The 24,044-nt window shown below is 40.3% G+C and overlaps 1 protein-coding gene across 1 annotated transcript in view; it reads right to left on the bottom strand.

The window, feature by feature from the left end:
* Nucleotides 1-9,892: 9,892 nt before the first annotated feature.
* The window catches only part of KLHL31 (kelch like family member 31), a 55,725-nt gene continuing 41,573 nt past the window's right edge, over nucleotides 9,893-24,044 (bottom strand). The window contains exons 2-3 of the mRNA XM_075340302.1: nucleotides 18,179-19,383; nucleotides 9,893-14,844 (exon numbers count right to left, since the gene is read on the bottom strand). Of these exons, the coding sequence (XP_075196417.1) occupies nucleotides 14,112-14,844; nucleotides 18,179-19,350 (1,905 nt within the window). The 5' untranslated portion in view covers nucleotides 19,351-19,383 and the 3' untranslated portion in view covers nucleotides 9,893-14,111. The remainder of the gene's footprint in view (nucleotides 14,845-18,178; nucleotides 19,384-24,044) is intronic.

Below are 24,044 nucleotides of genomic sequence, written 5' to 3'. Positions count from 1 at the left end.
TCCCTTTTTGGAACGTTTGCCGGCAGCGTGGAACAGGTAAGATGGCGTCTGGCTCTGTCTCCTTATGGGTCCCTGCGTTGCTGCTGAGGCTCGGACTCTGTGTGGTTGGTGAGGTACCTCTAGTTCCCCTCACCGGCAGGTTTAGCAGAATAATAAATTGAAGTCTACTCAAGGGACCTGTACCCCATACATGCCTTGTCACCAGCAGTCCCCGTACTCAACTGACTCTCTCTGTCTTTCTGACTGACCACGCATCCTTTAGCAAGTGCCGCGCTCCACTACTAGACTGGCTCACTCCACTCTTTTCTTGACAACCTCTGCACCTTATCTCCCAGCCCCTCCACTACACCCATTGATAAGAATTAAAGGCCAGACTTCTCCAGGGACTGCCCAAGGGTCCCATCTAATGGTGTGGGAGAACTGGTTGCTATGTGTCTGTGCGTACAAACCTCATTCTGGCCTTTTGGATTACCTGGCAGTACTGTCCCAGCATGCGTGCAGTACTCAGTGGTGCCTGACCGGGTCAGGGGCACCACACAATTCAAACTTATGCCTGAAATAGCCAGGTTGCTTGTTTATAAAATGATGGTAGGCTCACGTTCAAAGCTGTAGTGGATGTTGAGATATGGAGCCTGAAAGTCAAAAGTCAAAACATTGTACCCTTTTGCACCAAAGTGTATATCTCAGGAATCTCTTAGCTAAGCAAACAAAGCAATATCAGCTATCCTTAGTTTTTTATTGGTCAATTTTCTCTTAACTGACCAACGTTTTATACATTGGAGCAAATCCTGCAGCAATCTACAATTATTGGAATGATTTTTCCTGTGGAAAATTGTTCTGATTGTTGCCAATACTGTTTGTGTTCTCTATTACTCATTTATTATGTCATATTGTAAATGATTTAACACCACAATCATAGGGTTTAATCAGTAATGAACAATTGTAAAATTGCAGAACTGTTGATGGAATTCCCCTAGGTCCGAACCAAACGCTTTAGTCTCATAGATAAACATGAAGTTATTCAGTAACAATTCTCTTTTATGGTCAGATTACTAAATATGATAATAATATTTATGACCGGAGGTTACTGAAAACTGATGCAGGTGCTCAATTTTATGGACCCCAAAGATTCCCATACACATCAGACTAAACTTGATGGAAAAGTCTGATTTAATCTATAACAAACATAAGCTGAGTGCAATATTATAACAAATCTAAAGTGTATGACCATAAATGTGACATGTAAGATAACTAAAACATAGTAATTCTACGTGGACATTTAGACCCGTAATATTTGTTCACGATCTTATTTACTTTTTTAAGAGGTCGCATTGGCGTTGGCTGTTGGGCTCACATAAAACTGGCAATTTTTGTGTACTAAGTATCTCAATTTTTATATGTTTTTCATAGCAGTATTGCATGTCTATATCCTTATATTATTTTGTTCCATATATTTTAGTACTACAGAGTGCAAATGTTTCTTTTTTGTTTTTTATTTTTCCGTCAACATAGCCGTGTGAGAGCTTATTTTTTGCGACATGAGTTCTACTTTTGAATGACACCATTCATTTGAATTGTCTCTCCAGGAAAGGAGACAAACTCTAGCGCAGCGCCACCTATTGGAAGTAGCGATCCTAAAGGTCAAAAGTGGATTTTTAACAATCCTTTGCATATGACTTAGGATTTATGCCAGATTAGAATCCCAATTTGCAGACACAGTGTTTCGGGGTGCTTGCCCCTCGTCAGTGCAAAGTATGGAGTGTCTGATCCGACTCATGAGAAGCTTTGTGGGGACCACGGGGGAACACTATTCTCCTTAAGGAGATTTTGCAAGCCAGTCTGGCTGCCAGTAAGGGGACTTATAGCTGCAATGCCCCTCTGGGAAATATTCAAATTGTCTCTCCAGGAAAGGAGACAAACTCTAGCACAGCGCCACCTATTACCATTCATTTGATCATACAATGTAATGGTAAGCTGGAAAAAAGTTGCAAGTGATGCAAAAAAAGTTAACTTCTTGAATAGTTTTTTATTTAGATCATTCATTTTACCATAAAACTGACCTAGCCTTATGAGTCTCCAGATCAGTATAATCACGCAGATACCAAACACGTATAGTTTTTGTTTTAGTTAAGTGGCAAAGTAAAACTAATACATTTTTGGGAAAAAAAAAATGTTCCTTGAGTCACAAATAGAGATGAGCGTGTATGGAGTACTATGGGGTGAATTATAATATATGGAGAATTATGGGGTGAATTATTATATATGGAGAATTATGGGGTGAATTATTATATATGGAGAATTATGGGGTGAATTCTAATACATGGAGAACTATGGGAAATTCATTATAATAATTGGAGGGTTATGAAGGCTACTTTATACATGGAGGACTATGGGGGTGCATTATAATATATGGAGGACTATGTGGTGCAGTATAATATATGGAGGACTATGGGGTGAATTATAATATATGGAGCACTATGTGGTGCAGTATAATATATGGAGGACTATGTGGTGCAGTATAATATATGGAGGACTATGGGGTGAATTATAATACTTGGAGAACTATGGCAAAGGCATTATAATATGTGGAGGACTATGGAGGTGCATTCTAATATATGAAGGGTTATGTGGGACCCTTTATACTATATGGAAGGCTATGTGGGGGCCATTATAGTATTTGGAAAACTATATACAAGGGGGGACAAAGACACAAGCAGGGGATAGGAATGTTTTGTGCTGAGGGAAAAAAAAGCTCTTTCCCTCAGCACCCAGCTTTCCCATGCTCTTCTGTACATCTTCCCTCAGCACCCATCTTTCCCATACTCTGATATAGGAAAGCTGGGTGCTGAGTGAAAGATGTATAGCAGAGCATGGGGGAGCTGGGTGCTGAGGACAAGATGGATATCAGAACATAGGAAAGCTGGGTGCTGATAGAGGGATTTCAGATCATGGGAAACCTGGGTGCTGAGGGTAAGGGCCAAGTGTCAGTGTCATTATTCTGTAGCCCAAGTGTCAGTGTCATTGTCCCATACCCCAAGTGTTGGTGTACATGGAGAGGGGGGGCAGGTCTGAACTTTGAACCGCGGCCCATCAAACTCTAGTTACGCCACTGGTGTCAAGGCATGACATAGGGTTCATATAAGTAAACTCAACTCATGTTGATTTATCTAGTTATACTTTTATAGTGGATGCAATCCTTATCAGATGTTTGATTACTGTTTTGCATGAAAAGCTACCTTGATTTTATTACATTACACTCTTATCAAGGTGAATTTTACTATATGACATTTGCTGGGTTCCAACAGTTCTTTAACCACAGAGCAATACTCCTTTTTACTAATGCTGGTGGGTTTTAATCCATAAGATCATCCTAGCAGCACCCTGTGCATTTAACTGCAACTAACTCTCAATTATATCGAATTATTGTACCCCTACTGTCACTTTAGTGGGTGTAGACCAACTGTGCCATGGAATGAACTTATCATGAAGGGGCGTAAATAAGTGCCTACCGAGTTTTCACTAGAGGCTCTGATGGTGAGGATGGGATGGGCTGCCGGCAGACACCAGGCACCTCTCCAAGGCAGTCCCTGGTACTGCAGCAGCGGACTCAAAGGTCAGGAACACAGGTACAGAGGTCAGGAAGGATAGAGCAGGTACAGGAGATAGACTGGTTGGACAGGTTCAAGTATGGGAGACAGATGAGACTGACAGGATGGGAACAGAGCAATCAGACAGAGGACGAAATCAGAGACTGGCAGGAATGCATACAGACTAGAGTACTGACAGGTCCAGGAACCCTGGGAAACTAATTGCTCAGGCACTTCCATACAAAGGAAGGTGCCTTAAATACTTTGTGCCTCCCAACCATATGCTTGGTAACACTACTAAGTGCTCGCTGCCCCTTTTAGAGACGGGGACCGCACTCTCACGCCCTAAGGAGGTTGACAGGAGAGCTGTACAACATGTGCAGGCCCTGAAGCATGGGGACTGCAGAAGGAGCAGGGGAGTGAGCAGGCCGGGCATGGCATTGAATATATTGGCATCCCTGCTGAGGAGAGGAGGCGGGACAGTGCAATGATGCTGGCATTACAATTATATTTATCCTATGTCAATTTAGGGCCTTCTAGGGAGAGAAAGTCACTGTTGAGCTGGAGCACCACTCTTTAGGGTGTCAACTCCACGGAAGTGATAGGGTGAGGGCCATGAAAAAAGAAGGGATAGAGGTAACACTATTCCTTTCCATTTTTCATGACATTCAGTCCACATGTATGTGTATCAATACCAATGATCCACTATGCTAAGCTGATGTCTATTATTTATCTCAATTATTGTGTTCACCTTTGGGTGGGGTGTTTTTAAGCATATTTAATAAAGTTAATTTTTTATGAATTCTTTTTTGTTAGCCTCCTGGTATCAGCAGGTTCGGGCAACGTTAGTTTAGGGTGTATGGGCCATGAAAGCAAAATGATATCAGCAGATAGGAAGATATATTTACATTATAAACATCTCTCTTGTTCTTCATCAGATATACACACCAATAATGCCTGAAGCTGTAGAAACTAACAGTAGAGACAAGTCATGGAAAGGGCACCTGTCAGCACATTTTTACATATGGAATTGGAAGTATGCCTGTACAGGCAAATGTACCTTCCAAAAAATGACACCTTTTGTATAAGGATCCAATATACAAGTCATGAAGAATCTAGTCTAGATGTCATATGCAAATCAGACTGCAAGCACATGGACATGTCAGTGGAGTTGAAACAGTCACCTCCACACCACTTCCAGCTTGATTTGCATATGACTACACTAGATTTCTCATGAGAACTGTACAAAAAAGTATTTTTATTGGAACTCAAGCTCCTAGAGTATGCACCCATACCACTGCTTTCATATGTAAAGACATGATGACAGATACCCCTTTAGGCCCCATACATATTAAATTAAAGTAGTCTGATTTTCAGAAGGAATAGATGACCATCTAATATGTATTAGAACTTCCAATTTTAAAACCTTGTTTTTTTTTGTTCTCTAGAAAAATATTGCTGCTGCCAGAAGTATTTGGCAATGACTTTCTCCCCTCTCTCCATTAAAAGCTCATGAACATTGAACACTCAACAGAGTCAAATGTTTATAGGTTTGGGGGGTGCGTAGATGATATCTAGTTGATTGCATTGCATGGGCCCTTTCATGGCTTGTCAAAAAAAATACCTAGAAGTGACAAAGTGCCTATGTGTCAGCCTGGTAGACATCACCATTGTGGTCATTGTGCCAGATAAACTACTCTGATGTCCCTATATTTATTTACAAATCCTACACCCTTCATATCTGAAATAAGAAGAAGATTTTGGTGATTACAACCTGGTTTTCTGACATCATTGTGTCACTATACTCATAACTTTCAGATTTCATATTTCCTTTATTTGCATGAATAACAATTTTGTAAATGATTATTCCAGTTTACATTTTCTTTTTCAACAGATTTGTATGTAGCAGTTATTATAATTATACCAAAGTGTCACTGTATAATTCAATAATAACATATAAAAGAATAATTGACACTGATGTCTATTTTTACTATCACCGCTTATAACAATGCGGCATCACAGTTGATGAATTAGTTTTTTTATGGACCAAATCCAGATAAATAAATATCTTTGAATCTTCATACTGGGTAAGTATAATCATTTCTTTAGTCAAGCTAAAAATAATACTCTCCATTAAAAAAGGATTTTCTCTTTACAATTTACTACAGTATAAAGCTTTCTGTTCCCTTTTGGCAAAATATCAATGAATCATTTTTTAAATATATTTTAATACAACTGATATTGTGAGAATCATACATAATAAAACCCTTAAGCAGAAGTTATTCAATACAGTGTATTCTGTAGGTACGATATTGCAAACCTTTTGTTTTCCTATATTAACCTACTGACAAATTGAGATTTCTCAACCTGTCACTGTGAAAATATCATAAGTCTTATCTCACATTTTACATAGATATGTTGATTTATTCCTAATACTTACGGTATATTAGGTTCTTATAGAAAAGTGTTTTTAGAGGGGTTGTCCACTTTTAACAAACTCTTTTTGCTGAGAGGGTTCAACTACTAAGATTCCTAAATATAAACTCTTAGGAAAGTGTTTCATTTCTCTGCAGTGCCACCCCATGGAAAAGGAGGTATTATACAGTTCCCACTAAAATACATCGGCTGACCATGTAAGCATGGAAATGTGAGGTCCTCCAGAAAGAGAGAATGAAAATGTGTAGACACCTTAGTTTATTGAAAGGGTTGTCCACTAGTTTTACATTGATGGCCTATCCTTCGGATAGGTCATCAATGTTTGATCGGTGAGAGTCCAACACTCGGCACCCTCTGATAAGCTGTTTTCGGGCCCAGCGGTGGCAGCAGACAGCCTGCATTATAGGCAATAGGAGGCCTCTATAAGAAGACATAGTACCCAACAGCGTCCGCTATCAGAAGACAGAGCAGCTCCGGAACGGAACGTTTCCGCCAGGACTGGGAACAGCTGGTCGGTGGGGACGGGGGGTGTCGGATCCGAGCCGATCAGACATTGATGACCTATCTGAAGCATTGTCCATCAATGTAAAAGTAGTGGACAACCTCTTTAAGCTGATAATATAACTATTATATAATGTTATTTGTCATACAGAGATCAAAGTCATCAGTATAGTGAAATAAGCCTTATGATTTCAATCTTTGTGAGATTTGTTTCTTTAACTCCCAATTAATAAGCTTAGTCATAGAGCATTATATTTCACTTGTCAATCACCAACCATCTGTCCCAATTACAAATTTCTGTGCAGCTGCCCACAATATTTTGTTGTGAGGTTCTCCTTGAAATGACCACTTTGCGAAACTGCTGACAGAGCTAGATAGAAGTGTTGAGGGGTTTAAACATAGCAGTATGAGAAAGCTTAGGTTTAGTCTGGCACACAACTCTCCTGCAAGTGTTTTTTGGGCAGCCCCTAGCCCTGAAGTGCAGGGTCTGTGCAATATCTGCTCCCCAATCTCCCATCTCTGATGGCACCTCCAAACAGGAGCCTGTGACAGGCCTCACTCAAGAGCAAAGCAGAAAAATGGTGGAGCGCTTACTGCGCAGACCCAAGGGCACTTCAGAATTATGGACCACCCAGAGAGCAGTTGATAGAGGATTTTTTCAATATGCAGCTGCTAAACTCTTATTGAATGGTGCTTTTTGAAACCTTTACATTTCTCCTATCCAGTGGTGTCAGTGGTTTTGCAGCAGTTTAGAACTGAAGGCAGCCTCCCTTTAAGGGTTACCAGATTTCAGAATCATTTTTACATTGCAGATACTGGACATACATGTGCTGCATAAAGGGAAAAGCTCACAGATTTTCACTGATTTGTACATTATGTCAAATCTAAGTAGTGAACACTTCTTAAAAGTGTTCCTTATCAACAACCTCCACAACTCCATCCAAGGATTGCTGCTTAATGCTTGTCTTGCCACTTGTCTAATGCCAACGCCTTCACTTCATTTAATCCATTATTAGTCCAATGGACAAAGCTTTTCATTAAAGGAATATAAATTTCAATAAATTGACATTCATTTAGAAAAGTCAATATATCATCGACCTTCTAATCCAACATTTTGTAAACAAATGGGGAAATAAAGAAATTGAGTTTATTGCTCTAAATGTCTGTTTTGGTAATGTTTGTTTAACCCCAATAAACAAAAATATGTTTCCTAAAGCACATTCCACTAAAATATAAATACCTGACATTCTAGTCCTCAATTGTGGTCTTGTATAAAGTTTCTCAGTTATTCATAAGTTATCTTGATCTCCTACAGAAGCTGAGTGATAAGCATTAGTGGAATTTATTGTAGTTCCCAAAGGCTTTCCATTGTCAAATATAGTTCTTTTATGCTAAGGCCAGGTCAGGGTCTTTAGAAAGCTGAATAAAACCATAAGGACACTATGTTGTTTGTGTCCCACATCTGCTCATTGTGTAGATTGCAAAGTAACTCTGAAGGGACTTAAGAGGATTTTGATAGACTACTCACAAGACGAAAACTCAAGAATGATTTTTCCAAAAAATGTTCCGAATTTGGGAGAGAATGCTTTTAAAGGGTTTTACCACTAATAGTATTTATCACCTTCATTATTTATAGAATTAATAATAAATGTGAGATAGCTTGCAATGGGGTCCCAAGCAATCACTCTCAATGGTTACTCTACAGATTTGTGCAGAGCAGCAGTGAAAGCGCTCGTGCCATTTTGCCCTTTTCCTCCTACTCTTCCTTACTGTGTTGGTGATAAATAAAGTAATATCTGGAAGAGACAAAAGGAGCAGATGGTGTCTTATCCCAGTGTAACCAGAATAAAGAGCTCGGAAACACTCACCTCGAGGAGTTGTGAGGGTCACAAATACCGATAAAGTATAGTATAACACCACGTTGGCTGCCGCAGACCCGGCTGATACATTGATAAAAACAGGATAGAGGAAAGGGTTAACCCACGCTGCCGTGAAGATGAGCAGGAAATGACTTCGCAGGTAAATTCTTTCCGATTTTTATTTTTCAGTGCATTTCAGAGTCTGACGGACGCCTTCATCAGGTGTTAAAAAACACAGATTCACATTCAGTGGTTTTTGATTCCTGATGAAGGAGTCAGTTAGACTCCGAAACGCATTGAAAATTAAAAATCACAAAAAATTTACCTCCCGAGTCATCTCCTGCTTATCTCCATGGCAGCGTGGGTTAACCCTTTCCTCTATCCTGTTTTCATTGATGTGTTGGAGATAGGACACTGGAATGTCCCACAGTAGTGATTAGTGGGGTTCCCAGCAGAAAGACCCTAAACTATCTAACATTTATTGCTTATCCCCAAACTGGACAAATGTTGTTAGATGGAAACTCCCTTTAAGGTTTGGTACTATTAAAATAAAAGATATTCACATTAATTTGGGATACTTTACTTTTCTTATATAATAAATAGTTTCTTAGCACATAAACCTACATCAGGCAAGACGAAGCAAATATCCCCATAAAGGAGCCTTTACATAGCCATCTTTTCAGATCTTGTTACATTAAAATATTTCTTACCAAAAAAGGAAGAAATTTGACCAAAGGAAAGTAGAAAACTTTTCCTTAAGGAAACTCTTTCTAATTTCTTTTGAAAAATTGTGTCCTATTTTTGATATGAAATATATAGAAATATGTGACTGTATCCAGACTGAAATACCGCAAGGTAGAAAAATAAATTTTAAGCTTTAGAGAACAAGCAAACTAGATTTCCTTTCTTCAGCCACAGTGAAAGCAGGAGATACTAAACTTTCCAGCCACCTATTTTACTTTTACCTAGGATTTTATAGAACTTTATTTTTCTAAAACTTTTAGTTATCTCAAAGACATTTTTTGTCGTCGTTAGAAAAATTTACACTACTTATATATAAAAAAAGATATCCTCTATTTTGAAGTTTTGATACATTTGTCATCGTGTTTATTATAACATTAAAAATCTGTGTTTTTTTCATAATTTTAATTTGCATAATTTTAAGTTGTTTTTTGGATTTCAATTTATAATTTTATGTTCTGCTACTGTGATTATGTTTCATTTAGAAACCAAGTATAACATTTTATTACGTTTTCAGCCTGTTTGAGATTTCAATAAGCATGAAAAGTCAAGATATGGAAATAGTAATGGAAATTTAATGCCTGCATTATGTATTCATTTTTCTATCTTGCATTGGGCAGTACTGCGCCAAATCAACATTATATTGCTTTGCAAATTCATTGGTTGTTGCTTCATTTCGAAAAAGGCAATGCTAGCAATTTTATTTACCATGAAGCATACAAAATACTTAAATATGTTCGCTAAAAAGAAATCCTACAAGAAGATTGCTTGTATTGAATGCATGCCGTACGTGCTTTATTAATTTTTATCCAGTATCAAGTAATACAAAATTAACTTACCATAGTTAACAATAAGCAAATGGCAAAATTAGCAGAATTTATTGTAATATTAGTATTTATAAAACGAAGATATACAATATATCACATAAGTGAATACACCCCATACATTTTGTAAAAAAATATTTTATTTCTTTTCATGGGACAACATTGAAGATATGACACTTTGATAAAATGTAAAGTAGTCAGTGCACAGCTTATATAACAGTGTAAATTTGGTGTGCCCTCTAAATAACTCACCAAGCACCCATTAATGTCTAAATTGCTTGCATCAAATGTGAGTAAACCCCTAAGTTAAAATGGCCAAATTGTGCTCAAAGTGTCAATATTTTTGTGCTGCCATTATTTTCAAGTATTGCCTTAACTCTCTTGGGCATGGAGTTCACTAGAGCTTCCCAGGAGCCTCTGGAATTCTCTTATACTCCTCCATGACGACATCAAAGAGGTGGTGGATGTTAGAGACCATGTACTCCTCCACTGTCTGTTTGCAGATGCCCCACAGATACTCAATTAGATTTAGGTCTGGAGACATGCTTGACCAGTCCAGCACCTTTACCCTCAGTTTCTTTAGCAAAGCAGCGGTCGTCTTGAAGATGTATTTGGGGTCATTATGTTTGAATACTCCCCTGTGGCCCAGTTTCTAAAAGGAGGGGATCATGCTCTGCTTCTGTATATCACAGTACATGTTGGCATTCATGGTTCACTCAGTGAACCCCACAGCTGGCAGCACTCATGCAGCCCCAAACCACCATGACACTCTCTTCACTATGCTTGACTGTAGGCTTAACACACTTGTTTTTGTACTCCTTGCCTAGTTGCCATGACACACGCTTGACACCATCTGAACCAAATATGTTTATCTAGGTCTCATCAGACCACAAGACATGGTTACAGTAATCCATGCCCTTTGTCTGCTTCTTATCAACAAACTGTTTTCTTGCTTTCTTGTGCATCATCTTTAGAAGAGGCTTCCTTCTGAGACTCCAGCCATGCAGACCAATTTAATGCCGTGTTTGGTGGCATATGTACTGAGCACTGACAAGTTGATTCCCCACCCCTACTACCTCTGCAGCAATGCTGGCAGCACTCATCCATCTATTTTGAAAAGAAAACCTCTGGGATCGACACAGAGCATGTGCACTCAACTTCTTTAGACAATCATGGTGAGGTCTGTTCTGAGTGTAACTTGTTGTTTTAAACCGCTGTATAGTCGGACACCATGGTGCAGCTCAGTTTCAGGGTGTTAGGAATCTTCGTAGAGCCTAGGCTATATTAATGTGGACAAAAATTATTTTTTTTAGATCTTTGAAGAATTATTTGCCATGAGGTGCCATGTTGAACTGTATGAGTGACCAGTATGAGAGATTGTGAGAGTGATAACACCAAATTTAAGACACCTGCTGCCTATTCACACCTGAAAACTTGGAAAACTAATGAGTCACATGCAATTGTGAAGGGAAAATGGCGGCACGGTGGCTCAGTGGCTAGCACTGCAGTCTTGCAGCGCTGGGGTCCTGGGTTCAAATCCCACCAAGGACACCATCTGCAAGGAGTTTGTATGTTCTCCCCGTGTTTGCGTGGGTTTCCTCCGGGTACTCCGGTTTCCTCCCACATTCCAAAGACATACAGATAGGGACTCTAGATTGTGAGCCCCAATGGGGACAGTGTTGCCAATGTATGTAAAGTGCTATGGAATTAATAGCGCTATATAAATGAATAAACTTATTATTATTATTATTAATTGAGCACAGTTTTGTTGCCAGCAGTTTAGACATTAATGACTGTTGAGTTATTTAGATGGCATAAACAATTTACACTGTTAAACAAGCTGCACACTGACTACTTTACATTGTATCAATGTGTCATATCTTCAGCATTGTACCTTGAAAAGATATAATAAAATATTTACAAAAATGTGAGGGTGTACTCACTTTTGTGATATACTGTACAATATGATACACACTATATACTAGAGTTAAGTGTATCACTTCTTGCAACCCTTAGATTCTGAACCTGGGCATAGACCCAGAGAACTATTCTGATTGCCGTATGTGGAGTCGAGAAGGAATTTGTTCTCTTAATGTGGAACTTACTATCTGCACAATGGAGTTTTTTGCCTTCCTCTGGATCAATATGTTAGGCTATGGGTTGAACCTGATGGACTTAACTCTACTTTCAACCTTAAAAACTATTAAACTAGGAAATCCCGGTTTGTGGTTCAAGTCAATACTTGCTTTCCATGGACCAGAGGTGCATGAATTTCTAGAGCTTCCAGGTTCCCTGGTACAGTATCTTCTTTGCCAGCCTGATGTGACATCACCTGTGCAGTATGCACTGCATAGTTGATGTGTTGCCAGCTTGACTAATTTTAAGCCGAGCTTGAGATCCCAAAGGATAAAGAAATTCGCACGGCTCCTTTCCATTGCTAGAGTGCATTGACCTGGACTGTGAAGTGTGGTTGCAAGAAGCAATCGGCTCAATTCTGGTATATACCATAGATATATTTAAGCACCACTTAAACTAAATTTTGTTCAAGAAACATATGGATTGAAAAGGGGTTGTCCGAGTAGTGGACAACCCATTTGGGATTCCAATGATTTTTCAAAAGACCACTCAGAAGTGTGCCGCTGAACTCAGCTCTGTGTGTGCATTCAGGCAGGAGCTGTGTTTCTGCCTCCTGAGCTGCACACTTTGAGCAATTGATGGGGCATCAGGAGTTACCACTGATCTTTAGGTAATTTCAGAGACTGTACTAAGGATTAGTTTCACTTTAGTTAGAGAGCAGTGCCAATTATGATACCTCATTCCACTAATGACATAGTCACAAGGATCTAGGAAGCTAAAGTATAGGATTGCAGCGGAAAAAAGGTTGTCATTATTGAATGCAGTAGCACGGAGGAGGTCTGATAAACCTAGATTTGAACCTGGATGTGATCTTTAGAGCTGGGAAATAAAATTAAAATACAAGTGATCACAATGTCTTTAGATCAAGGGACAACTACTGCATCATCATCACAGTATGAAGACCATACCATATACCAGATACCATTGTTGCAACCCGTGAAGCCGCACAGGGGCACAAGAGTTAAGGGAGCCACTTTCATCTTCAACGTAGGGGGCATTGTGCATCATGATAAGCTTTTGAATTGCAAATGGCTCAAATATTGTTCTTGCACGGGGGCACTTTTCTGTCTCTTATGTCCTGGTGAGGACATCTTTAAACTATCCACTAACCACTTTCCATATATTAAGTGTTCTGGACCCCTGTACATATGCCACTGGGTTTACACAATTTGTGCTTTGGTTCCTTAGGTCTTCATTCATTAAGGTTAAACAGTGATTAGTAGGTCACAATTTATGGACTGGAAGAATGACCAAGCTCCAAAAATAAAATTAGTAGAATAATGAGACTGAAAATGACATGGTAACAAAAATGATTTGATTGATAATAATCAGTTGTCAGTTTTGTTATGAAGGTCAATAGATTAATATTATATTAATATTATATACAAGTGTTTAGGGTGATTTTATGTTTGTGTTATTACACAACAATAATGGAATCCTAAAAATACTCCTTGTTAGTATCGTACACCCAGAAATCAAAAGCTAAGCTCCTAACACTTAAATGCCTTTTAAATTTATGATTATTTTTAATGAAAAAAAAATCTTCCAGAAATTACTCACTGCATACTTGCTCTAATGTACAAGAAAAACAATCACTTCTCATGCACCAAAATAGCTTACACCATCATCTTGCTTCTTCTGGCAATTCTCATTACTGTGAAATATTGTTCTAACTTATTTATTATATTTTTTCTTATCTTCATTGTAAATGAAAAGCATGCTACAATGCCTTACGGGCAAATTATTACAATTTCCAAAGCAATATTAAGGTTGTTATTGATATATTTTCTGATGGATCAGTTAATATTTCCCTTCACTGTTACTAATAAATAATTATTTGTCTACATCATGTTCTCCTTGATATCTCATACACCAAGTTATAAAAATGAGCAAGCTGAGACAACTTAAAGAATAATATAATTACATGTTTACCCTCTTTATTGTTATATTAGCCTAGTGCCTGAGAAGCAATGTGCTACAGTTGGTGTATTGGATTCTTTTAATAACTTTCTATTAGTAGTAAACATTTATATACTGACTGGCACTGAAGAGACTGAGCTTGCTCTGGATTCTCTTGTTTTAAAATTTGGCATGGTGATTGTGCAGCAAGATACTCCTACAGTTGCCTCTGGTAATTCATCTTCCTCAGTCCATTCATTAAGATCAGGGTTGTAGGTCTGAATGCATTTCTTGTATTTCTTTTCCACTTCATTCCAACCTCCAGCCAGATAGATTTTACCGTTTAGTGCAGAAGCACCTGCGGTGCTCACTCCATTCTGTAGAGGAGCAACGTAGCTCCACTGACCAGTATGAGGATTAAAGCACTCAACCGGGAGGACATCAACTCTCTCACCACGACCACCAAGTTGACTACCACCCATCACATACACTCTGTCACCAAGTGTAACAGAACAATGCCATCCTCTTGGTGTACTCAGTGCTGCCTTATCTTGCCAGATATCATTGCATGGGTCATACATACAGACAGAGCGAGAGTATGCATTATTTATGTATCCACCCACGACCAAGATCTTACCATCAATGACTGAACTGGAATGGCAGCACCTTGCAACCTCCAGTGGTGCTTTCAGCTGCCACTGGTTAGTTGAAGGCACATAACACTCAACTGAAGCTAGGCAACCTTCAGAATTGCGACCACCAATTGCAAAAAGGAGACCACTGAAAACATTCAAGCTAAAATGGGTACGCTTCTGGCTCATGTTTGCAAGGTGAATCCATGTGTTGAAACGTGGGTCATACCTAGAGATACCAAGGAAAAGAAAAAAAACAAAATTAACAGAATGAAAGAGATTTTCCCTGAAAAGGGAAATAATTATTATAATAAAACCTAAACAGAATGGTGATCTTGCTAGAAATTAAGCCATTGTGTTGTATATTATGGCAATGGGAAAAATCCAGCTCCAAAAATTCAGCTAAAATTAGATAGATTTATTAACAAAAATACAGAACACAGATCCATGTTAAAACCAAAGAACTGCAGCTCGTAAGAAGCAATGGCCAATGGTTATGTGTTCCAGACAAAAAAGATGTCCTTTGTGTAAGCTTGGACAAAAGGATCTCTTTTTTTTCATCCAAATGCATAGCCATGGGCCACTGCATCTTTCAAGCCGCAGTTCTTTTGGGTTTAACATGGATCTGTGTTCTGTATTTTACATTTTGTTAATAAATCTATCTGATTTTAGCTGAATTTTTGGAGCTGAATTTTTCTCTTTGCCTAGTTGGATTCTCTACACCTGTCAGAGCAATTCTGTGTTCCATCCACACGGGCTACATTACTGAGTGAGCTGCTTTAATCTATTTATTTGTGTGTTGTATATTATGATCATAATCGTAACATGATGATGTTATAATTAACGCCATCAAGATGCTTCAATAACTGTGCCACCACTTTGTTTGTGATTTTTGTACATGAAGATTTAATAAAGTTTGTATTTTTATTCATCTATTTTTTCAGCTAATTTTTGTCTTTGTTTTTCCTTTATTTTTATTTTTTTACTTTGTTACTGGTCTGAACCCCAATCACTTTAGTGACAGCACTTTTATAGTCTCAATCAAGGCTGAAAATAATGATGTCATGTCCATAGTCATGTCCATACAGTCACCAAGCTTTTAAAGGGGGTGTTACACTCAGCGATTGGGTGAAAGCACCCGCCACCGTCATTTGTGCGTCACGGGCAAATTGCTGCCCATGGCGCACAAAATCGTTTGGAGCCATCACATGTACTTACCTGCCTAGTGACGTCGCTGTTGCAGGCGAACTGCCTCCTTTCTAAGGGGGCGGTTCGTGCGGGGTCACAGCGACGTCAATAAGCAGCCACCCAATCGAAGCGGAGGGGCGGAAATGAGTGGGACGTAACATCCCGCCCACCTTCTTCCTTCCGCATTGCCGGCAGCCACAGGTAAGCTGCAGTTCGTCGTTCCCGAGGTGTCACACGTAGCGATGTGTGCTGCCTCGGGAACGACGAACAAACTGCGTGCTCAACAATCACCGATTTTTTTTAAAAAGGAACGACGTGTCAACGATGGACGATAAGGTGAGTATTTTCCATCGTTAACGCTCGTTCCTTGCTGTCACACGCAACGACTTCGCTAACAATGCCGGATGTGCGTCACGGAATCCGGGACCCCGGCGATATATTGTTAGATACGTCGTTGCGTGTAACGGGGCCTTTAGGCTAGTGCTTGGCTGCTGACAACCAACTGTATGTGATCATGCCCCATCTATCTGACAGCCTATTCTGCAGACAATAAGTGGTCTATGGCGTTAGATGACTATATAGGCATGAATGCATCCAAGGGAACATCATCACTTGAGAGGCTGAGGTTGTACTGTTAAAGGGGTTATCCGGCTTCTTTTGACTTTTTTTTTTTATTACCCTATTGGGCTACATTGGGGCAGGTAAGTAGATAGAGAGCACTTACCTGCCCTGCTGTCAGCCCCTCTCCCCCGGCTCAGAGTGGTCATGTGACCGCTCCTGCCGCGATTTTGCTGCTTCCGGTCATTTCATGTCAACATGGGCAGGGCCATGTTGACATGCAAATCTGGAACAGCATGTTGCTGCCCTGCTGGGCGGCTACAGTGCGATGAGCCCCGCCCCCCTTCCCTGCACCCTCCTACACATTCCCCCATACCTGTACTCTCCCCGCAACCTCCCCCTGCACTGCTGTGGGGTCCGTGACCTGGGGGAGGGGCCTGGCGGCGGCTGCCGTGGTGTCAGCGCCAGCACCGGGCCCCCTGCTCAGGATCGCACATTCAAATGTACCGGCATCACAGATCACAGATGCCGGTACATTTAAAAGTGCTGATGAGAAGCAGCGCAGCGCTGCTTCTCAACACTGTCCCGCTGTCTGTGCTCTCTTCAGCACAGTGGTGACGTCACTACTGTGCTGATATGTCCAGAGCACAGACTGCACGCGAATGTGCAGGAGCGGCGGGGACCGAGGACGGGTGAGTATGTACTCCCTACATGTGTTCCCGATGGGGATGGGGGTGGGGGGGTTGGTGCAGAGCGCCGCGTGCGGTACAGAGCCATATGTGTGTGTGTGTGTGCGGTGCAGAGCCCTGTGTGTGTGCGGTGCAGAGCCCGATGTGCGTGTGCGGTGCAGAGCCCAATGTGCGTGTGCGGTGCAGAGCCCGATGTGCGTGTGCGGTGCAGAGCCATATGTGCGTGTGGTGTGCAGAGCCCGATGTGCGTGTGGTGTGCAGAGCCCGATGTGCGTGGGCGGTGCAGAGCCCGATGTGCATGTGCGGTGCAGAGCCTGATGTGCGTGTGTGGTGCAGAGCCCGATGTGCGTGTGCGGCGCAGAGTCCGATGTGCGCGTGCGGTGCTGAGTCCGATGTGCGTGTATGTGGTGCAGAACCATATGTGCGTGTGTGTGGTGCAGAGCCATATGTGTGTGTGTGGTGTGCAGAGCCATATGTGTGCGTGTGGTGTGCAGAGCCTGATGTGGTGTGTGGTGCAGAGCCCGATGTGGTGTGGGGTGCAGAGCCCGATGTGGTGTGGGGTGCAGAGCCCGATGTGGTGTGGGGTGCAGAGCCCGATGTGGTGTGTGGTGCAGAGCCTGATGTGGGGCTGTTATTTGCAATTCTGTAGTGATAACAGGTCAGTGCTGAGGCTGAATACTGACAGGGAATGTGTGTGCAGGGGGCGGGCAGGGGGCGAGGCTGGACACTGAGGAGGGGCTGGACACTGAGGCTGGGCGGTGACAGCTCTGACTGAGGTTTTGCACAGGAAGTGGTCAGTTTGCTTTTGCTGAATGTAAACAAGGTGCTGCAGAGAATAAAGGGGGAATTCAAGAGGAACAAAAGTTAGAAAACAAAAAACAACAATGTAGGGGTGTTTTATATGACAATACAGCACAAATTAGCTTACCAAAGATTTTTGAGTTTATGTCGGACAACTCCTTTAAGGAAGACATCTTTAGTTTATAATGATCCTTTCACTATTGCCAGGTAAAGATGGAGGAAAACCCCCTTAAGGATTTATGTGTCCAATAAATAAATTTATATATATCTACATTCAAAATGTACTAAAGTGCTAGGTTACTTTTTAGATTTTGAATCTACAATTACCTGCAGAAATTGCTGACTGCATGCTTTGCTTGGTTCCTAGCATCATTCTGGTCTTCACCACCAGCAATGTAGAGAAAGCCATCCATCACTGTGACACATTGGTTAAAACTCTTGGCAGGAAGCTCTGTAAGCCTTTTCCATCCATTCTCAGGATCCCTGTACAAGATCTCCCTGCTAAGAGACTTTTCGGTCAACGCTGGTCGGCCTCCTACAGTTACAAGAACCCTTGTTCCTCCACGAATTTTTGTTCTTCTTGATTGTAAGGTGTTTTGATGATATGGAAGCAGATGATAATTCATGGCTTCAACCAAAAGCCTATGACAATCTGTATCTTGCATCATTCTTGGCACTGATTGGACATAGTTAACCAAGTCTTGAGCTGAGATAGTGCCATATCTAATATTTCCTAAAAGACCGGATGCATACTTTATTCTTTTTTCATCATGATCTAGCCATTTCATTGCAATCTGGAAGGCAACAATTTCAGATGGTAGTTGCAGCTCATCATCTATTAGAAGTTCATTTATTTGATCATATGTTAGTTTTAGGAACTGATCGGTTTCGGAGAACTCAATAAAATTGTCCCTGATGAATTTTTGTGCTGCTTCTTTTGTACTTTTAAGTGCATAGGTTTCTGCAATATTAGCGACATACATGCAGTTTTCAACATTAATCTCTTGCAATAAAAAGTCACAGCACATATTTACAAGGCTGTTTATCTGAAGGTAGGAGGCTGAAGATATGGTACTACCGATGGTATACAAAGACAGAGTAATTTTACCAGTGTAGGCATAGGTTATTACTGTAGCTAGACCGAGAGGAGATAAATCATTAAGATCGACTCGCTGAGTGGATGAATCCTTCTTCAGAATGTTGTGGAAGTATTCACTGCAGGATGCCATCACGACCTTGTGGACCATGAATGATTTTGTTTTGGTACCAATGGTGAGGTCACAAAGGAAACTCTCTTGTCTCATGCTGCTTAACCCTTCCATGAGATTGGTTCCATATGATGAGTCAGAAACCTCTGTGGAGATGTAACTAAAGCCATTTCCCCCATCAATTAAGCCACTGAGCCCATTGAGTTTACTTAGTGGACTGTCTTCTACGATGATAGTCATCTCATTAATGTCTGATTTGTTTTTCTTAACATTCTTCTTTTTTGGTGCCATGACTGCAATGCGGGAATCACAGCCAAGACCTTTCTGTAAGATGACAAATAATAACAATTAATATTTTAAATTACAATGTAAATAAAAATAAATAAATTAAGCATTAATAATTTTACTTTTTTTTATAATATAAACTGGATAATATAATATGTTTCTAATATTAGGAATGTAAAAAGAAGTTATTTATTATTTCATTTTAGAGAACCATTAATTCCATAATGCTGTACATGAGAAGAAGTTACACACAAAATACAAATATAAAATATAGAAAACAAACTAACAATGAAAGACTGGTACAGAAAGGAGAGGGCCTTGCCATTGCAGACTTATATTCTAAAGACTTACATTGCCTTAGGCTTCTTTCACACGCCCTTGAAAATCACGCACGTGTTTCACGGACGTGTCAAAGATGCGTATTGCCCTCCGTGAGCCGTGTTTATGGCTCACATGTGTTCTCCGTGTGTTATCTGTGATAACACATGGAGAACGGGAATTTTCTACTCACCTGTCCCTGGCGTTGCTGTCCGTGGTTCTGATCTTCGGTCTCCGATCCTGCCGACTCCCCGCTGCTGCTGCTTCCGGCCACAGTGAAGTGAATATTAAATGACCATAATGAGTGGCGGTCGGCAGCAAGTGACAGCAGCGGCAGAGCCAGGAGGGCAGGAGAAGGTGAGTAAAGTTTTTTTTTTTTATTTAATAGACACATAGCCTCTCTCCGATGCGTGTCACACGGAACACATCCATATGGTCAGTGTGTGTTACGTGTGACCCGTTTGCGTTCTGTGTGACACATGAGGGAGCAGAGGATTCTTAAGAGGAAGTGATGGTTGTGATAAAAGTGCTTATGCCAGGGCATTGGAAGTAAAGAAGAACGACATAAAACAACAGGAAAATTGGCAGAAAAGGTATAAGGGGATAATTAGGGGCATTATCTTTAGGCATTTGTTTCAAAACCAGTAATTAAGGTAAGAAAGTGGAAAACTTCTTTAAGCAAAATGATAACAAAAGGAGAAGTACAGAAACAGTGTTCACATTCAATAATATTAGCTTATTATGCAGTTAGGTATGCAGAAAGTATTACAGTAGTAAATATTAGTAATATGTTAACTTCCCTTTGTGTTGTAGCCTTTGCTGTCTAATTTTTTCAGCTCCTGGTATTTAATGATTTCATGATATTTAGAGAAAAGAAGACAGGAACCTATTGGAAGTAGCTATCCTAAATGTCAACATCTGCCATATAACGTGACCTGATTATTCGGATATTCAGTCAGCAGCATGTCATGTCCGCTATGCTACAAATTTGATACTGTACCACATAATAGCCTTATATTAAAGCTCCAGAAGCAAGGACTAGGGGAAACTATAAGCAGATGGGTAAGGAATTGGCTAAAAGATAGGAATAAAAGAGTAGTCATAAATGGTACATTCTCTAATTGGGCTATAGTCAGCAGTGGGGTACTGCAGGGATCTTTGCTAGAACCGATTCTTTTTAATCACTTTATTAATAACCTTGTGGTTGGGATTGATAGTAAATTGTCAGTCTTTCCTGACGACACCAAACTATGTAGAATATTAAAACCTGACCTTGATAGTACAATATTACAAAAAGGTCTGGATAAGATGTCAGAATGGGCAGATACTTGGCAAATAAGATTTAATGTTGATAAATGTAGAGTAAGGCACCTAGGATGGAGTAATCCTATAGCTACATATACATTAAATGGAAGTAAACTCGGGACTACAGAACAGAAGAAGAACTTGGGTATTCTGGCTACAAATAAGCTGAGCAGCAGTACTCAATGTCAAGCAGCAGCTGCAAAAGCTGATCCCAACATATTGTTACCCCTCTATAAATCACTTGTAAGGCCACATCTAGAATATGTGATCCAAATTTTTGCTCCACATTTTCATTTTAAAAAGGATATTAAGAAGTTAGAGTCAGTTCAAAGGCGGGCAACTAGACTACTACAAGGAATGGAAGGCCTCCCATATGATGAGAGGTTGAAAAAGTTGGATTTATTTAGCTTAAAATAAAAGATGTCTTTTATATATATATATATATATATGTATATATATATATATATATATATATATATAAAAATACATGTTTGATCAATATAAAGGACTGGCAGATGACTTACTCCTTTCAAAGACATTACTAAGGACCAGGGGCAGTCACTGCAAGTAGAGGAAAGGCGATTCCAGCAACTAAATTAGAAAGGGTTCTTTACAGTTAGAGTAATCAGACTGTGGAATGCCCTACCACAAGAGGTAGTAATGGCAGATACTATAACAGCTTTTAAAAAAGGGTTGGACGATTTCCTCAGTACACATAACATTGTTGGTTATAAATGATTTAGTGATGAAATGTATAATTGATGGAGGAAAGTTCAACTAGACGGGCCTAGGTCTTTTTTCAACCTATGTAACTATATAATTAATGTTAACAATGAAATATGTAATAAATTCTTCAGCATTTCCACAAAGAAATCTGCAGCAAAAACATGAGTTGGTGTATTTTTTTCTTCTACAGATTTTTCTGCAGATTTTCTATGTGGACAAATCTGCAGTGTGTCAGTCCTTTAGGTCTATCTATTCCAACGGATATTGGGACAGAAAACATCTCTTTGACTGTATCAGGGCTCACTTTGATTCTGTGGACTACCTTGTTTTTTCACTTGTTCATTATTCAATTTTAATGTACTTGGTACTTCCCATATGTCTATTCACATATTACATACTCACGTGCTTGCGGTTATGCGCGTCTTCCTCACGTCTTTCCACAGGACGCGGGAAACATTTTGACGCGTCCTGTGGTCCCGCGCACGCGACGTACACATCTGTGTTTCCGTCTCTTGCTGCCGCCCATTCTCGGCTGCTGGCGCACGCGCATCACTAACCGCAATCAGGATTGATTGCTTTCACCTCCCCGCTCCCACTATAGCTGGTTTCTCACCGCATACACCACACTTCCTTTTGAGAAAGCATGCTGCGAAACAGCTGTCAGGAGGCCCTTTTACCACCAGAACCAACCTCCTTTCACACCACCAGGTATTGTACGAGTCTCCTCTGGTATTTTACATGGTCTTAGCCTCTCACCTGGACAGCCCTTTAATCTTGAGCATCTACTACCTATTTATTTCTCTTGGAGTGTGCCTTTATGGCAGGGCTGTGCATTTGTTAGGGAACCATTTATACCTTGTTTACAGACAACAGTTATTGTTCTATATGGGGCACAATTTTCATAGGCTTGATTGCAGGTACATATATATTTAAATTATTTTCTACACGTGCCCCCTCTTGTCTGCCACCTCATTTAATCCAATACTATGCTGGTGTGTAACCTTTAAAATTTAAACATATAGACTATACGCATATTGTTATTATTTATGGTTGGTTCTGTGTGGTAATTCCTTTACCTCTAAATAAACCCCCTCTTTTTCCACATTCATCTTAGACCTATCCTACATGCATCACTTGTTGTTAATAATATTTTTCTAATTGATTTTTAAACTCAATAAAATATATTTTGCAATATTTTGTGCATCAGCTCCTTTTTCTCCTTTTGTTCATCATGCCTTTTGGAGTAGGCATTTCTCCCAGGTGATACTATTGAGCTATGCCCTTGTTGTATCATATTATGGCCATTTTTTGTATTTAATTTAGTGTGTCAGTCCTGCCCACATACTGTTTAAGACTAACCTTGCTTTGATGTCAGAAGCTCTGGTGATAAGAAAATATTAGCATGCAGCAATGTTGCACTTAACAAAATGATAGGCATCTGCTCTAATAAGTGTATCACTTAATGGCACTTATCAAAGCAGTTTCCTTGTGGTTTCTTCCTGAAAAATGAGTAAATCCTTGTGCGGTCCCGCAGCTCTTTAAACTTCACACCAAACTGTATTTACCTGAAATTCTGCCTTGGATTTTTATTGCGGACATGCATATATTTTGAATCAACACTGCTTTATGATTAACAGATCACAACATTTTTCAGGCTTTTTCTATTGAGGTCTCGACAGTTAGAAACATTTCTTATGTAGGAATGCATCGTCCGCAGATGACCTAATTGTTTTTATATTTTTTTCTTTCAATTTCATGTAAAAAAAAATCCCATTAGAAATCTTACGATTATCTAAAGCCCGCTTTACACACTACAATATATCTTACGATGTGTCGGCGGGGTCACGTTGTAAGTGACGCACATCCGGCATCGTAAGGTACATTGTAGTGTGTAACAGCTACATGTGATTGCGAATGAATGGTAAAACATTCATCGCACGCACGTCGTTCATTCCTCATAAATTGAACGTCAGGTTGTTCATCGTACCCGTGGTAGCACACATCGCAGTGTGTGACACCACGGGAACGATGAACAGATGTTACCTGCGTCCTGCGGCTCCCGGCCAGCAATGCGGAAGGAAGGAGGTGGGCGGGATGTTTACGTCCCGCTCATCTCCGCCCCTCCGCTTCTATTGGTCGGCTGCCGCGTGACGTCGATGTGACGGCGAACGTCCCTCCCACTCCAGGAAGTGGATGTCGCCGCCCACATCGAGGTCGTATGGACGGGTAAGTACGTGTGACGGGGGTTAATCGTTTGTGCGGCACATTCAACAAAATTGAACGTGCCGCACATACGATGGGGGCGGTTACGATCGAATACGATATCGTATGCAGAATCGTAACTTGTAAAG

Source organism: Anomaloglossus baeobatrachus, chromosome 3 (assembly GCF_048569485.1).
Source record: "Anomaloglossus baeobatrachus isolate aAnoBae1 chromosome 3, aAnoBae1.hap1, whole genome shotgun sequence".
Classification (NCBI taxonomy): Eukaryota; Metazoa; Chordata; class Amphibia; order Anura; family Aromobatidae; genus Anomaloglossus; species Anomaloglossus baeobatrachus.
Note: the sequence above shows the minus strand (reverse complement) of the source record. Positions and strands in the feature narration are given on the sequence as shown.